The sequence below is a fragment of the Neofelis nebulosa genome, chromosome 5 (assembly GCF_028018385.1).
Source record: "Neofelis nebulosa isolate mNeoNeb1 chromosome 5, mNeoNeb1.pri, whole genome shotgun sequence".
NCBI lineage: Eukaryota > Metazoa > Chordata > Mammalia > Carnivora > Felidae > Neofelis > Neofelis nebulosa.
The window spans coordinates 60,683,554-60,701,585 of NC_080786.1; the positions used below are offsets into that span (position 1 = coordinate 60,683,554).

The window sequence follows — 18,032 nt, forward strand, 5'->3', positions numbered from 1 at the left end:
GACAATGATAAAAATCAAAGAGAAACTCAGAAATACCTTGAGAAAAATGAAAACTGAAATGATATTCCAAGATCTATGATACATAAAAAGTGTTCCAAGACAAAAGTTCATAGTGATACAGGCATGCCTCGAGAAAAAAGAAAAATATAAAATAAACAATCTAACTTTATGCCCAAAAGAATCAGAAAAAGAACAAAAGCAGCCCAAAGTTGGTAGAATGGAGAAAATAACAAAGATCAGAACAGAAACAAATGGATAGGGAGAAGAAAAACTATTGAAAAGATCAACGAAACTAAAAGCTGGTTTGTTGGAAACATACAAAATTGGCAGACCTCTAGCTAAAAATCACCAACGAAAAAAAAGGACTCAAATAAATAAGAAATGAAAGAGAAGATACAAGTGATATCACAGAAATACAAAGGATCATAAGAGAACACGATGAACAATTTACACTAATAAATTGGACAACATAGAGGAAATGGATAAATTCCTAGAAACACATAATCTTCCAAGATTAATCATGAAGAGGGGCTCCTGAGTAGCTCAGTCAGTTGAGTGTCGGATTTTAGCTTGGGTGATGATCTCACAGTTCATGAGTTAGAGCCCCACATCAGGCTGGCTGCTGTCAGTGTGGAGCCCACTTTGCATCCTCTGTCCCCCTCTCTCTCTGTCCCTCCCCCACTTGCCCTCTCTCTCTCTCTCTCTCTCTCAAAACTAATAAACATTTTATTTAAAAAAAGATTAATCATGAAGAAATAGAAAATCGTAACAGATTACCAGAATAAAGAGATTGAATCAGTAATTTAAAACACTCCCAACAAACAAAAGTCTATGACCAGATGGTTTCACTGGTAAGCTCTACCAAACATTCAAAAAAAGATTTAATAGCTATCCTTCTCAATCTCTTCCAAATTATTGAAGAGGAAGGAGTACTTCCAAATTCATTTCATAAGGTAAGTATTATCCTGATATCAAAACCAAACAGGGACACCACAAAAAAATAAAATTACAGTCCAATATCCCTGATGAACATAGATGCAAAATTTCTCAACAAAATATTATCAAACCAAATCCAACAACACATTAAAAGGATCATATAACATGATCAAGTGGGAATTATTCCAGGGATGCAAGAATGGTTCAATATCTGCAAATCAGTTACCATGACTCACTGCATTAACAAAATGAAGGATAAAAATTATAATCTTCTCAATAGATGCAAAAAAAGTACTTTACAAAATTCAACATCCATTTATAATAAAAACTATCAACAAGGTGGATGTAGAAAGAAAGTATGTCAACAAAATTAAGATCATACATGACAAACCCACAACTGACATCATACTCAATGGTGAATGAAAATTGAAATAAGATTATCTTTCCAGTCTTAGAAGAAAAGCTTTCAGCTTTTCTTGGAAAACAAGATTGGAAACAAGACAAACATGCTCATTCTCACCACGTATATTCAGCATATCACTGGAAATCCTAGTCACAGCATTAGGCAAGAAAAATAAACAAAAGGCTACCAAATTGGAAAGGAAGAAGTAAAATGATCACTATCTACAGATGACACCGTACTATATATAGAAAACCCTAAAGACTCCACCAAAAAACTGTTAGAGCTAATAAATGAATTTAGGAAAGGAGTAAGATACAAAATCACTATACAGAAATCTGTTGTGGTTCTACACTAATAATAAACTATCATAAAGAGAAATTAAGAAATCAATCCCTTTTATACCAAAATGAATTGCGCCAAAATGAAAAAAATACTTAGAAATAAATTTATACTAAGGAAGTGAAAGAACTGTACACTGAGAACTGTAAACACTGATGAAAGAAACTGAGAAGACACAAATAAATGAAAAGATATTCTGTGCTTGGATTGAAAGAATTAACATTGTCAAAATGTCCACACTACCCAAAGTAATCTACAGACTCAATGCAATCCCCATCAAAATACCAAAGATATTTTTCCCAGAATTAGAATAAATAATTCTAGAATTCACATGGAACAACAAAAGACCCTGAACATCAAAGATTCGTGATTTACCAAAGCATTCTTAAAAAAAAGAACAAAGTTGGAGACATAATGCTCTCTGACTTCAAACAAACTACAAAGCCACACTAATCAGAACAGTATGGTATTGGCATAAAACAGACTTGTAGGGGCGCCTGGGTGGCTCAGTCAGTTAAGTGACTGACTTCAGTTCAGGTCATGATCTCACAGTTTGTGGTTTGAGCTCCACGTCAGGCTCTGTGCCAACAGCTCAGAGCCTGGAGCCTGCTTCTGAATTCTGTGTCTCCCTCTCTCTCTCTGCCCCTCATCCACTTGCAGTCTGCCTCTCTCTCTCTCTCTCTCTCTCTCTCTCTCTCTCAAAAATAAATATTTAAAAATTAAAACAAACAAACTGACTTGTAGATCAAATAAAAAGGAAAGAGCCCAGAAATAAAGTCACACATATATGGTCAATAATTTATAAAACGAAGTCAAGAATATACAATGGGGAAAGGACAGTCTTTTTAATAAATGATGTTGGGAAAACTGTACAGCCATATGCAAAAGAATGAAACTACACCATTACCTTACCATATACACAAAAAGTAACACAAAGTAGATTAAAAATAAGACCCAAAGCCACAAAACTCCTAGAAGTCCTAAAAGAAAACACAAGCAGTAAACTCTTTGACACCTGTCTTGGTTTTGAATTTTTGGATATGACTCCAAAAGCAAAAGCAACAAAAACAAAAGTAAAGGGGCACCTGGGTGGCTCAGTTGGTTAAGCATCTGACTATGGCTCAGGTCATGATCTCATGGCTCATGAGTTTGAGCCCAGCATCAGGCTCCATGATGACAGCTTAGAGCATGGAGCCTGTTTCGGGTTCTGTGTCTCCATCTCTCTTTGCCCTCTCCTCTCCATTCTCTCTCTCTCTCTCTCTCTCAAAAATAAATATTAAAAAAAATTTTTTTAAAGCAAAAGTATATAAGTGGAACTAAACCAAACTAAAAACTTTTGCACAGCAAAGGGCACTATCAGCAAAATGAAAAGGCAACCTTCTGAATGGGAGGAAATATTTGCAAAGCACATATACAGTAAGAGATTAATATCTAAAATATATGAAAAACTCAGTAGCAAAAAAAAAAAAAGAATCGGGTAAAAAGTAGGCGGAAGATCTAAATAGATACTTTTTAAAAAACATATAGATGGCTAACAGGCACATGAAAAGATATTCAACATCACTCATCATCAAGGAAATGCAAATCAAAACCACAATGAGATACCACCTCATATCTGTTATAATGGCTCTTCTCAAAAAGACAAGAAATAAGTGTTGGTGAGGGTATAGAAGAAAGGGAATCCTCATACATTGTTTTATGGAGGTTCTTTAAAAATTACAAAGAGAGAGTGTTCTTTAAAAATTATAAAATTACATTGCCGACCAGCATGGCTCAGTCGGTTAAGTGTCCAACTCTTGATTTCTGCTCACGTCATGATCTCGCAGTTTGTGAGATCAAGTCCTGCATCAGGCTCCATGCTGCCAGCTCAGTCTGCTTGGGATTCTTCCTCGCTCTCTCTCAAAATAAATGAATAACAATTTTTTTTAAAAATTACAAAGACAACTATCATAGGATCCAGCTATTTTTTCTACTTCTTGGTATTCATCCAAAGAAAATGAAAACACTAATTTCTAAAGCTATATCCACCCTCACATTCATTGCAGCTTTACATATAATAGCCAAGAGATGGGAACCTAAGTGTTTACTGATCGATTAATGGATAAAGAAGATGTGGTATATACACACACATATATGTACATAAATGTATATGTATATATGTATATATATACATATATGTAATATTATACACACACACAGTGGAACACTACTCAACCATAAAGAAGGAAATCTTGCTACTTGTGACATTATGGATGGACTTTGAGGGTTTGATGCTAAGTGAATAAGTCAGGCAGACAAACACTGTATGATTTTACTTACATGTAGAATCTAAAAAAAAAAAACAATCAAATGAACAAACAAAATAAAACAAAGCTCATAAATACAGAGAACAGATTGGTGGTTATCAGGAGGAAGAAGGTTGGGTAAAATGGATGAAGCTGGTTAATTTCATGGTGAAAATGAGAAGTTATTGTGGTGATCACTTGTAGCGTATACAAAAATGGAATTATTTTCTACACCTGAAATGAATATGATGTCACATGCCAATTTTATCTCAATTAAAAAAAATAAAAATAAATGTGGTTTACTATTTGATAGTAAATGTCAAATAAAACTAATCTGGACTTGATAAATATGAAATAATGAAATAAAACACACTTAACACAGGAAAAATATTTCAAAATAAGACAATAAAGCATATATATATATATATATATATATATATATATATATATACACACACACACAAGAAAGCAATGTGTGTAGGGCCGCCTGTCAAATATATATATATACGTATATATATATAATAAGACAATAAAGCACATATATATATATATATATATATACCCACACACACACACACACACACACACACAAGAAAGCATGTGTGTAGGGGCGCTGTCAAATATATATATATATATATTTGACATATTGTCAAAAATTTTTAAATCACTTAGTATCCAGAAAAATAATAAAATGGGATGATCTTCGTCTAAATAGCTGTGCCTTTCAAATTTTATTACAACAGGAAAAAATTCTATTTAGAGAGCAATCTTAAAAGTGAGTCAGATTAGGAACAAAAAAATAACATAGGAAATACACACCTGCAATCTTTCCATTTGCAGTTTTGATGCCATATAATTATGCACTATATTAATTATCTTGGCAAGTACTTACTATTGTTTTCAACTAATGTTACATGTATACATCCAGATGAGTTAGCTGCTTTCAGTAATTACTCACATTTGAGCTACATGAGAAAGAAATGATTTTCTATGCAGTGCTCTGAATAACAGATTTTGAAACATAGCAGAATAAACTCCCTAACAAATAACAATCAATACTTTGTCATATTTGGTTTTTATATACAGTAATGCTGTTACATCACAATTGAACATTTTTATTTTATAAAGACCAGTGAACATAAATTGCTGTAAACCTTGTCAGATTCCATGAAAAAACTTTAAGATAGTATTACTAGCACCTGCAAATATCCAACAACAATGTGATTGATTAAAGTTTTGGACATGTAGTTAGACTAATAATCTTTATGGTCCCCTCCAAAATTGAGATTCTATTATTCTCTATTTGGATAATGAGGAGGTCTGTATTTTTCTAAAACTTTAGTTCACTGTTTTTTCTCACATAAGCTTTCCAAAATATATATTACTACAATAATATTGAAGACAGCCCTAAAACCAAAAGTAACAATTTCATGAATTCTTTAGATGCATGATCATTAATATACTTTGTTTTCTAGGTTCTAAATTTAGATCGGTGTTGAATTTTTTCAAATACGATAGCCTGACTAATAAAACCTAATGTCTGGAGCACCTGCTATAAGCTGAATATTTTTATATCTGTTGTCACTTAATCGGATCCTCACAACCACCCTGCAAGTTTCTGAGCTTGCATATATGAGTTTAATCTTACAGATCCCCTTTGCATAAATATTACAGAAACACCTTATTTCCCATTGGGATTGACTTGAACCACATCTGCATTACACCCTCACACTGTATTTACCTTCTGCACTGTATCTGCTGCTCCATCCGTCACTTGGTTTTGTAATACACTCCCTAAACCATTTATGTTCTTCTAACTCTTCACTGATGATAAGAGAAGCCCTACTCTCCCTTTCCATACGTCTTTCAAATGTCATCTTTTCCTTTTCTCTAGCTTCTCTTAGTACTAGCATTGAAAAAGTCATCACAGATGTGGTGTCACTGAAGTGTTGGCTTTTAACTGTCCCATATCTAGGGCTTCTCAAAACTTCTTGTCAATATTCCTCCGAAGAAGATACACAAATGTCCAATAAGCACATAAAAAGATGTTCAATATGCATAGTAATCAGGGAAATGTAAATCAAAACCACAATGAGATATGACTTCATGCCCAGTAAGATGCTAGAATCAACTGTGTCTCCCTCTCTCTCTGTCCCTCCGCTGGTCACACTCTGTCTCTCTGTCTCTCTCTCAAAAATAAACAAACATTGAAAAATAAATTAATTAAAAATAAATTTTAAAAATGATGCTAGAATCAAAAAAGTGAGACAATGGAAGTTCCTCAAAAAGTTAAAAACACAAATACCTTATGATCCAGCAATCACATTACTGGGTATTTACCCAAAGAATACAAGAATAACAATTAAAAGGGATAGCTGCACCCCTATGTTTACTGTAGCATTATTTACAATAGCCAAGATATGGATGCAGTCCAAGTGTCCAACAACTGATGAATGGATAAAGAAGATGTGAATGTTAGCCATAAAAAAGAAGGAAATCTTGCAGAGAGTATTATGCTAATTGAAATAAGTCAGTAGGAGAAAGACAAATACCATATGATTTTATTCATACATGGCATTTAAGAAACAAAACAAACAAACATAAGGGGGGGGAAAGGAGGAAAATCAAGAAAGAGACTTTTAACTATAGAGAACAAACTGATGGTTACCAGAGGGGAGAGGAATGAGGAAAAGGGTAAAATAGGTGATGGGGGTTAAGGAGTGCACTTGTCTTGATGAGCATAGGGTGATGTATGGGAGTGTTGAATTACTAGATTATACACCTGAAAGTAATATAACACTGCATGCTTTTTTTAAAAGTGAGACAAAAAAAGTGTTGGCTAGGACACACAGAAATCAGAACTTTCAAATTCTGTTGACTGGAGTGTCAAATGGAGCAGCCACTTTCAAAAATACTCCAGCAGCTCCTCAAACAATTAAAGACCGAGTTATCATATGAACCAGGAATTCCACTATTAGAGACAGAGCTAAGAGAAATAAAAACATACGTCCATATAAAAGCCTGTACATATGTGTTCATAGCAGTACTGTTCATAATAGCCAAAAGGGGTAAACAACCAAATGTCCATCCAACAATGGATAAACAAAATGTGGCATATCAATATATACAATGAAATGTTATTTAGCCATAAACATAAAAGTACAAGGATGAACCTTGGAAACCTTTTGCTTTTACTGAGTAAAAGAAGCCAGTCATAAAAGACCACATATTATACAATTCAATTTATATTAAATACAGGCTAATCTACAAAGACAGAAAATGGATTCGTGGTTGCCAGAGGATCGGGGAAAGAAGGGTATCAGGACATGTGGTAGTAGCAAAAGGGTATGAAGTGATGAAAATGTTCTACAATCAAACGTGTTGATACTTACACACTATCTGTGAATATACTAAAATCCACTCAACTGAATTGATAAATGGATAGTACGTGAGCTGTTTTAAAAATATTCTTGCCAATGGTGCCTATACAAGTGTCTTCATTTGTCTTTCAGGTACCCCACCATTTTGTGTTTTGAAACTGCCTGGTAGGCAGTGCCTACCAAGAAGTCTGCCTGGGTTAACTGAATTTGCAGTCTCACAAGTCTATCATCGGAGCAGTCCTGCCACTGGTCTACTGAGAAGGATAAGAACAGGGACAACAGTTTGCCGACAGGACAGCATCAGTTGTTCTTCTTGAGTGGGAGTCTTGCCACAGTTCATGCACAAGTACAGCTCGAATACATGAGGATGACGTCGTCTTAGAAGCCTTATCTTCCATCAGGTCAATCCTCATCTGCGCGGCATCCAGAGTCCCACAGCAGAAGGCACGGTACAAAGCTCACCACACTCAGAGACCTATGGCTTACTCCAAGTATTTACGTTCTCACATTTGAATGCAAGTTGGCAATCAGGACTCGTGTTTACCGTTAGTATGTTGTCTAGGGACATACTTGACATTACTACCTTCATCTTTTTCCCAGGAAAAGAGCTAAAAAAATGAACTCAAGTTCAAATTCTCAGACTTAAGAGGAAAGGCTTTTGCTGGTCCTTCAACAGAACACAAAACATACCATAAACTCCTTTAATTACCCAGTCTTTGGTTTTCAAAATTCAGAGAAAAATATACTTTGCTAGTGAAAATATCATTTTAAATTATGTCAGGAGCTTGATCAGATCATTAGGGATTCATTCACGTTTCAAAAATTTGATATATGTGTCAGGTACAATGTTAAGCACTGAGAATACAGTGATGAACAAAACAGAAATAGTCCCTTTCCTCACAGGATTTGAAACTTATCAGAAGATATAAAAGAATGAATAGTCAATAACAACATAGTTAAAAAAAACCCTTTGATAGAGGACGTATGAAGTGACAATCATACCAAAAAACAATAAACACAGACTGTTGGCACAAGAGGTATTTGTTAATAACATGATTCATATTTAAGAAACAGGAAAAAAAAAAAAGAAACAGGAGAAAAACATGCCATGAATCAGTTGTTTATACATGTTTAACTATTTTGTTTTTTCTTAGTGTAATATTAACTAATATTTATAAGTAGCAAGTTTATACAAAATATTTGTATTACCTGGACTCTAAAATCATGAGAACTTATGATAATTCTTTGTGAAGGGAACATTTACTCCCCGTCCTTACACATCTCTCCTATTGCTGAGACTCTGGAGAAGGAGGTGAACATGCTCACCTCGGCCCCTCCTTCATTCTCCCTCTGAGCACAGCCTGTCCAGAGAAGGATACATTCCAATCTAGATATCCATTAAGAGGTTTAGTGGGTTGGCTCTGCCACGCCAAAGGGAAATGTCTGCAGTTTAGGGGTGGGGGTGAAAAAATGATCAATTCCAGGAAGAATCAGGAAGCTGAATTTGTCTGGACATTCACACCACAACCACTGGTTCTGACTGCAGCAATAATAAAATTGATATTTTGATTTCTACGTTTTCACTCTAATATCTATTTCTTCCTTGGTTCAGAATCTGAAAAATGAAGGAAGAGATATTATACACTGACCTTCCAAAATTGCAGCACACTCTGAAATCAGGCCAAAAATTATCTATAACCCCACTCTGAATGACATTATTGATGGGTCAGTTTCCCCAGGAAACAAATTCTGAGGTTTGCCTGCCTGCCTTTCAGTGGGAAGTGCTCTGAGGAGAACAAGTGTGATGTAAAACAGAGGCAGATGTGGGCAAAAGGGAAAGCTGGGTTTGATATAGTTGCCAGCTCCACGGGAGGAGCTGTGATCGCTGTCAGAGCTGCTCTCAATCGAGGCAGGGGTCTGCTGAAGTTTATGCCCGCACACAAACCAGATACGGGACCACGGAATGGGCTGCCCCAGAATGGGAGGGTAAGCTTGGAGGAGGAGAGATCCAAATGCCATCTATCTGCAGGCAGCACTCCAGGCAGCTGGGAAAGTGAGTATCTCAGTTCTCAAGAGGAAGAAATCAGTGACACACCATTGCATCTATAATGCGTGTACACACAGCATCTGTAATGGGTCCACTGAGATCATCCAAGTGGGTAACCATGATATTATCCAAGTGACGAGCTATGATCTAAAAATACTGTATTATTCTGAACATTAACAGAATAATGATAGTGTGAGCCTAAGAGCTGATATTAGTCATTGTCAACTAAAAGAAAAAGACTACTGTAAAGTCAGTAAGCATAAGTAGTAATCTGAAGATGTTCCCATAAGTATTTTCAAGCAAACATGTATCCCCATTTATATCTATATAGGCATATCTTTCTTTGGAGATTTGAAAAAAAGTAAAGAGGCTATGTATAAAGGCTTTATACCAGAAAACATGGAAAATTCTACCTCAGTTATCGCTTCTCTCTAAATGAGAACACCCCCTTTCCCAAGGTCTCTCCTTTATGGTTACGAAAAATCTCCATTTCAATTGAGAAAATATACATACCAAAATCTATTCATGATTTACCTAATCCAATCTCCCTTTGCGCATGTCATATTTCATAATGGAATATGTTTTGTTTGCCTTCTCCCCCATCTTCTATTATCTCTGATTAACCTTGTCTCTTCAGTTTGATTGTTGTTAAAAGGAAACAGAAATGCCTGATAGATTAAGACCTTATTTTTCATCAATGTGAGGCTTACTCACTGAAAAACACTATTGTTCCAACCCTTAAAGTGTTACAAATCATTCTAAATATAGAAATAGGAGATTCATCCTAGTAATTCCTCTCCTGCATTTAGTTTATTTTGTAGATAATTAACTATGTAACAGAGATTGGAGAGGTAAAAAAAAAAAAAAAAGCAAAAACAAACAAACAAAAAAACTTGTGTTGGAATCACTGCCAAGTATAAATCAATCATAAATCAAAAGATAAGCCCTTTGAAATTATGTCAGTCAACATGGAAATGGTAATAGTTTGCCTTTAATTTTTTTCAAGGATTTACCTCTTAAGTAAAAGAAGGCATGCAGTACAAAATGGTCTCTGTTGGGGCGCCTGGGTGGCTCGGTCGGTTGGGCGTCAGACTTCGGCTCAGGTCATGATCTCACGGTCCGTGGGTTTGAGCCCCGCCTCAGGCTCTGTGCTGACCGCTCAGAGCCTGGAGCCTGTTTCAGATTCTGTGTCTCCCTCTCTCTCTGCCCCTCCCCTGTTCATGCTCTGTCTCTCTCTGTCTCAAAAATAAATAAGTGTTAAAAAAAAAAAATTCAAAATGGTCTCTGTTGACCATGAACTTTGTAAAGATTCACTGGGCTGTAGGATGGTGGCTGAAACAGTTCATAGCAATCAAATTTGGCTATGCTTTAAAATACCCAGAAATGTCAGCATAAAGAATATAAAGTAGAACAGCCATTAGCCAAGAATGCTTGCTTTTTTTTTTTTTTAGTATTTATTTATTTTGAGAGAGAGAGAGAGAATAGGGCATGGGGAGAGATAGAGGGAGAGAGAAATCCCAAGCAAGCTCCACGATGTCAGAACAGAGCCTGGTGAAGGGCTCCAACTCACGAACCATGAGATCATGACCTGAGTTGAAATCAAGAGTCAGATACCAACCAACTGAGCCACCCAGGCGCCCCAGAATGCTTGCTTTTGATATAGCAATGCTTAATAGTCAGATATCAAACGCCTGCTCTAACTTCTCAAATTTGGTATGAATTCAGCAGTCAACAACAAAAAAATCTCATGCCTTTGACAGTTGCCAAAACAGTGGGAAGCTAAAAATACCATATGACTTATTATTGAGGGCTAAACAAGAGAGAGACACCATTCACTGCTGACCAGTGGTCATCAGGCCAGGGCAGAAAGCAGCATCAAGAATCTTAACTCCTAGGGAAAGACCAGAGAGAATGATAGAAACAAGGAGAAAAAGAAACAAGATGACTGCAAAAAATTAAAGGCCAAACAGAGAACGGAAACAAGAAGAAAATGGCAGACAGCTAATGGGACAGTTGGTTAAAGTCAAGGAGTGACGGCAGAGAATGGGTAAGACATGTTAAAGAAGAAAAGTGAAGTACTAACCAGAGGAGCAAATCTCTTAGAGGAAGGTGTAGCTAGCCATACTACATCAGCTAGTCGAGGCCTCTTACTGTCATAACAGCTGGTGGTCAAAATAGCCAGAAGGTGTCACCAAAATATAGTGAGGATGTGTTCACTGTACTCTTTACTAAGAAGAGAGGGATTATGTTTTACTTTTTGTTAAAGCTTCCTTTCAAAAAAAAAAACAAAAACATTTTTTAATTTAAGATCTTCTGAATGAATAAATGGTCAAATTTACATGATTACCTGGAGAAAATCTCCTGCAAAGTATTTCATTAATTAGCAATCTGGGTAAGTGAAATCATGTTATATAAAAAGAGTAACAATATACGTTTAGCTCCCAACATGTGGAGTTTCTCTAGACTTTTTTTCTAAGTTTAGCCTCCTAATTTGATTTCCTCAGTAGGCAGTGAACTTCCCAGGACTATCCTCGAAATAGCATCAAGTTGCAATTTTGGCCTTCACAGAATGGAGAGCAACACAGAGAAGTAATATGAATGTGGAAAATATTCTCTATCGGTGTTTAACTTTAAAACATATGCATAAAGGAACCCCTGTATTTGAAACCTCTCAAGAATTCACCGTCACCTGCTATGCTGTTTGATTCGTATACATATTATAAAATTCACTATGTTAACTTTCAGAGATGAACATGTCTTCCACAACTTGAGATTCACTAGGAACTTAAATAACATTTTTACTATTTCTGACTTACCAATCTTTCCTCCACTGCAGTCGAAATTTGTAAATATGATGCTGGTAGTATACAACAGTATAGGATACAGAGTATTTAGTCAGTAAATATTAATTTTCTCTTCCTTATCCATTCTGTATTTAGAATTATATAAGAATTTCATCTACAAAGATGATGTTCTCCTTTTTAAGATATAGAAGACAGCCATTTTAATGACATTAATATGGAATAGAAAAATGCTAAATGTTTAGAAAACATACACTATGTTGTGTTAGTAAGCATGACTCGACACTTATCATCCCATTTGTCTCTGGATAACAATAAGGTATATCACAGCAAAGTTTGACTGCCTTTTGAAATTTATTTTGAGTATGTGTGTGTCTGTGTGATGTACATGTGACAGAGAGAGAGCGAGAGGGAGGAAAAGAGAAGGGGAAGAGGGAGGGAGAGAGAGAGAAGAAAATCAGACATAGATAAATCTTGAAGGTCAAATACTGAAGTTGAGAGAAGGAGCCGGTTCTCTTTTTTGTTTTGTTTTGTTTCTTCCATACAAGCTGGCACGGTACCTAATTCACTGAGTGACAACTCAGAAAACATGCTGAAAAAAATCACTGAATGGACAATTCCTAATATGAGCTCACAAGGGGTATATGCTTCACCTTTAAAGTGGCGTGCCTTTAAAATCTATATTATTTGTATGTTAATAATCACATTCACATTTATAGACATTAATTTTCATTTCTTTAACTGTCCAGTTGTACAAAACTTCCTGAAGCAGTAGGCGTTTTTTAGTTTTGTTTTCCTTCATCATTCTACCAGGAGGCTACCAATGAGTAGCCAGCCATTCAAAAGTAACTGAATTTGGTAAATACTGATATGAGTAAGGTCTATTTTATGTTTTGTGGCTATTATGACTTGGGTCATCAGTATCCTTGAGAGTTACCAATATAGTATTTATACTGAAGTCACATGTAAAAATTGAAATCTACCAGTGATCTTTCTAAATACAGATCTGATCATCTCCTTCCTTTTGCCTACAAGATATTAAAATCTTTAACCCATTACACTAGGTCCTCGTTTACCACTTTTATCCTCGGGTCCTTAAGAGTAGGATCCTAGCGTTATTCTTCTGTTTAAGGTACTGCCTAGCACATCCCCTGCTTTCGAAAAGGCATTCAATAAATATTTGTTGAGTAAATTACTGTCCAATGAATGAAATCTATGACATAACAGTCCATTGTTAAATGTAACTGGCATAATATGTCATATATATATTTAGCCATATTTATCACTTAAATCTTAGAATTTTTAAACCATCTGACAGAGTTTGAGTTTAAAAACAATGATTATACAAGGAAAAATAAAAGCTTCTACTATGTAGAAAGAAAAGTAGAACCTGAGAGATAAGCTTATTTAAATGATAATGGATGAGGACAAATGAAAGACTAAATTTAAAAAAAAAACATGAAAAGAAAATATAGAGATTTCTTTTTATAAACTATATAGAAATAATACTGAAACCATATGTTCTTTTTAAACCACAATAGATACAAAATGCTGTCTAATTTTTAAATGTCAAGTTCATAGATAAAATGCATGATCTAAAAACTCTAATCAAGCGAATGTTTCAAGAACTATATTAAAACACAGTTTAAATAGCAAAATAGAACCCAGATTAGCATTCAGTAAAATAATTTTAAGATATATGTAAAGACTGTACATAATAGAATTTTAGAAATTAATATAAATCATCCTAAATTCTAGATAACTAAACATGTTTTAAATGTCTTCGTGCTGAAGCATTTTATAAATACACTACAAGTAAAGCATTTTAAAAAGCGTACCTGCAAAAGAGTTGTTCTATGGAGCTTCAGTGCCCCCTTCTGGTGAATTTTAGCAAAGCAACCTGAGCAATAATCTTCGCCACACTCAAGGCATACCTTAAAAGACAGTAAAACATCATGCAATATTATAAAAATGTGAGTTTGAGAAAACGTTTGCATAAAGATGTCATCGTTCTCATATTTACTTCTCCAATGACATATCTAGATGTCCTAAGAACTGAGAAGCTCATGGAAACTGGAACAACCACTTGACCCCATTAAGATGTAATTGAGGGGCACCTGGGTGGCTCAGTCGGTTAAACGTCCGACTTCACCTCAGGTCATGATCTCACAGTTTGTGAGTTTGAGCCCCGCGTCGGGCTCTGTGCTGACAGCTCAGAGCCTGGAGCCTGCTTTGGATTCTGTGTCTCCCTCTCTCTCTGCCCCTCCCCCACTCATGCTCTGTCTCTGTCTCAGAAATAAACATTTAAAAAAAATTTTTTTAAAGGATGTAATTGAGAAAAACTAACTTGTAAACTCTAATTACTCTCATATCAAAATAAATATAATAGCTGCAAGTAGGTTTTAGATATGTATTAGATGCATATATGTATCTACAATTTCTGGACAAATCATAAAAAACGAGCAACCTCAGGCCAAACTTCTTGACCTGGCAAAGGCTAAACAGCGTTATCTCTGAGTCAAAACTACTTCATTTTTATAAGTTTTTAATCTCACAATGCATATAGTATTTTTCCCCAAAAATCTCCACATACTTTTTTGAATGGCATTACGTCACTGGTGATTCTCAAAATACGGTTTAAAAAATATTCTTAGGGGGCGCCTGGGTGGCTCAGTCAGTTAAGCGTCCGACTTCACCTCAGGTCATGATCTCACACTTCATGGGTTCAAGCCCCGTGTCAGGCTCTGTGCTGACAGCTCGGAGCCTGGAGCCTGCCTCAGATTCTGTGTCTCCCTCTCTCCCTGCCCCTCCCCTGCTTGCACTTTGTCTCTCTCTCTCTCTCAAAAATAAGTAAACATTTAAAAAAAATTTTAAATTATTCTTAGAAGATTCCTCAAAGGAAAGAAAGTATAAGAAAAAGACCTCGATGCAACTACATCAACACATCAGCAGTTTTTATGACTAGTGAAATGATTACGGACAAGTTTGTATTTATCTTTCAAAATCTGTACACTGTTAAACTGTATTTTTTTAAGTTTCTGGATAAATTGATGTGATGTCCCTATACCTACGAAGGCATCGAGTAAGACTTAAAGAGGAAAGAAAATGGAATTTTTGCTGCAAGTGCACTTACTGCTGTGCAGTTGTATGGCCACATCAACACCCTTTGTGAGCTGAGAAGAAGCAGTCCAAATGTCTAAGACCCCTCATTTTCTTGAGTTTGGCCTAGGTTGAGAATGCTAACAGCACAAATAAGAAAGTGTGAGGGTTTGGAGGGATGATGTCAGAAAGTCTATGTCACATGGCACAAAAACAGACACATAGACCAATGGAATAGAATAGAAACCCCGGAACTAGACCCACAAACGTATGGCCAACTCATCTTTGACAAAGCAGGAAAGAACATCCAATGGAAAAAAGACAGTCTCTTTAACAAATGCTGCTGGGAGAACTGGACGGCAACATGCAGAAGGTTGAAACTAGACCACTTTCTCACACCATTCACAAAAATAAACTCAAAATGGATAAAGGACCTGAATGTGAGACAGGAAACCATCAAAACCCTAGAGGAGAAAGCAGGAAAAGACCTCTCTGACCTCAGCCGTAGCAATCTCTTACTCGGCACATCCCCAAAGGCAAGGGAATTAAAAGCAAAAGTGAATTACTGGGACCTTATGAAGATAAAAAGCTTCTGCACAGCAAAGGAAACAACCAACAAAACTAAAAGGCAACCAACGGAATGGGAAAAGATATTTGCAAATGACACATTGGACAAAGGGCTAGTATCCAAAATCTACAAAGAGCTCACCAAACTCCACACCCGAAAAACAAATAACCCAGTGAAGAAATGGGCAGAAAACATGAATAGACACGTCTCTAAAGAAGACATCCGGATGGCCAACAGGCACATGGAAAGATGCTCAACGTCCCTCCTCATCAGGGAAATACAAATCAAAACCACACTCAGATATCACCTCACGCCAGTCAGAGTGGCCAAAATGAACAAATCAGGAGACTATAGATGCTGGAGAGGATGCAGAGAAACGGGAACCCTCTTGCACTGTTGGTGGGAATGCAAATTGGTGCAGCCGCTCTGGAAAGCAGTGTGGAGGTTCCTCAGAAAATTAAAAATAGACCTACCCTATGACCCAGCAATAGCACTGCTAGGAATTTACCCAAGGGATACAGGAGTACTGATGCATAGGGGCACTTGTACCCCAATGTTTATAGCAGCACTCTCAACAATAGCCAAATTGTGGAAAGAGCCTAAATGTCCATCAACTGATGAATGGATAAAGAAATTGTGGTTTATATACACAATGGAGTACTACATGGCAATGAGAAAGAATGAAATATGGCCCTTTGTAGCAACGTGGATGGAACTGGAGAGTGTGATGCTAAGTGAAATAAGCCATACAGAGAAAGACAGATACCATATGTTTTCACTCTTATGTGGATCCTAAGAAACTTAACAGAAACCCATGGGGGAGGGGAAGGAAAAAAAAAAAAAAAAGAGGTTAGAGTGGGAGAGAGCCAAAGCATAAGAGACTCTTAAAAACTGAGAACAAACTGAGGGTTGATGGGGGGTGGGAGGGAGGGGAGGGTGTGTGATGGGTATTGAGGAGGGCTCCTTTTGGGATGAGCACTGGGTGTTGTATGGAAACCAATTTGACAATAAATTTCATATATTGGAAAAAAAATAAAAATAAATATAAAAAAAAAAGAAAGTCTATGTCACAGAGCCCACATTCCCTTCGATCCTTTCTCATTTCCCCTCTCCCCACTTAGCGTGCCCACTACCATTCTTCCCTTCCTTCCTCTCTCCACCTATCAAGGAATCCTAAGCAGAAGGCAGCTAGGGAAGAGTGGGGAGAGGTTGACCAAGCTCTTCTACCTTGCACTGGTGAGTGACTGACTGAAATGTGCAATACAGTGATGCCTCCCAAACTGTACTGTGCATATGAATCACCTGGGATTTTGTTACTGTGAAGACGGGTTCAGGAAGTCTAGAATGGGACCTGAGATCCTGCATTCTAACAAGCTCTCAGGTAACGTCCACGCAGCTGCTGGTGTGCAGACCACACGTCAAGTAACAGGCACTAGAATGTATAGGACGTGGAAAAGTAGACTAAACTCTTATTAAAAATCCAGCAGGAGGATGTCTAGATGGCTCAGTCAGTTGAGCATCTGACTCTTGATTTCAGCTCATGTCACGATCTCACGGTTCGTGTGTTCGAGCCCCACATCAGGCTGTGCGTTGACAGCACGGAGCCTGCTTTGGAATCTGTCTCCCTCTCTCTCTGCCCATCCCCCGCTCACTCACACTCTCTCTCTCTGTCTCAAATATAAACATTAAAAAAAAAAAAACAACAGGAGCCCATTAATGTTTTAAAAGTGTATTACAAGTCACCATTTGATGACTCTGTTACCTACAATAACGTGGCCAGATTTATTAAATATAAGATGATTAACACAACATTAACAATAACAACCAAAGGTTAAAAGAGCAAGAAATTATGTACAGGTAAACAAAACTAAAAAGGAAGGTTAGAACCACATAACAACATCCACACTGAGCATTTATGCACTGTTCTAAGGGCTTTGTATGTTTCATCTCATTGAATTCTCACAACAACCCCCTATAATAAGGTTAACGTGACCATTGTGTCTCCATTGTGAAGATGAAGTAACCAAGGAACATAATGATTGAGAATTTGCCCAGTCACACAGCTAATGAAGCCAGGATTTTAATCCCACAGTCTGGCTCAGAGCTCAAGCTCTCACCCATGAACCAAATTACTAAAAATCACATTTACCATTAACTGCAGCACTGATCATTTA

The 18,032-nt window shown here is 36.6% G+C and overlaps 1 protein-coding gene across 5 annotated transcripts in view; it reads right to left on the reverse strand.

Annotated features, from left to right (window-relative positions):
* The window catches only part of ZBBX (zinc finger B-box domain containing), a 123,550-nt gene that overhangs the window by 77,590 nt on the left and 27,928 nt on the right, over positions 1–18,032 (reverse strand). For all 5 annotated transcript variants that reach the window (XR_009261974.1, XR_009261972.1, XR_009261973.1 and 2 more), the window contains one exon: positions 14,030–14,125. Coding sequence is in view for 1 of the 5 variants with exons in the window: in XM_058730418.1 (XP_058586401.1) it covers positions 14,030–14,125 (96 nt within the window). In the remaining 4 variants the exon portion in view is untranslated. The remainder of the gene's footprint in view (positions 1–14,029; positions 14,126–18,032) is intronic.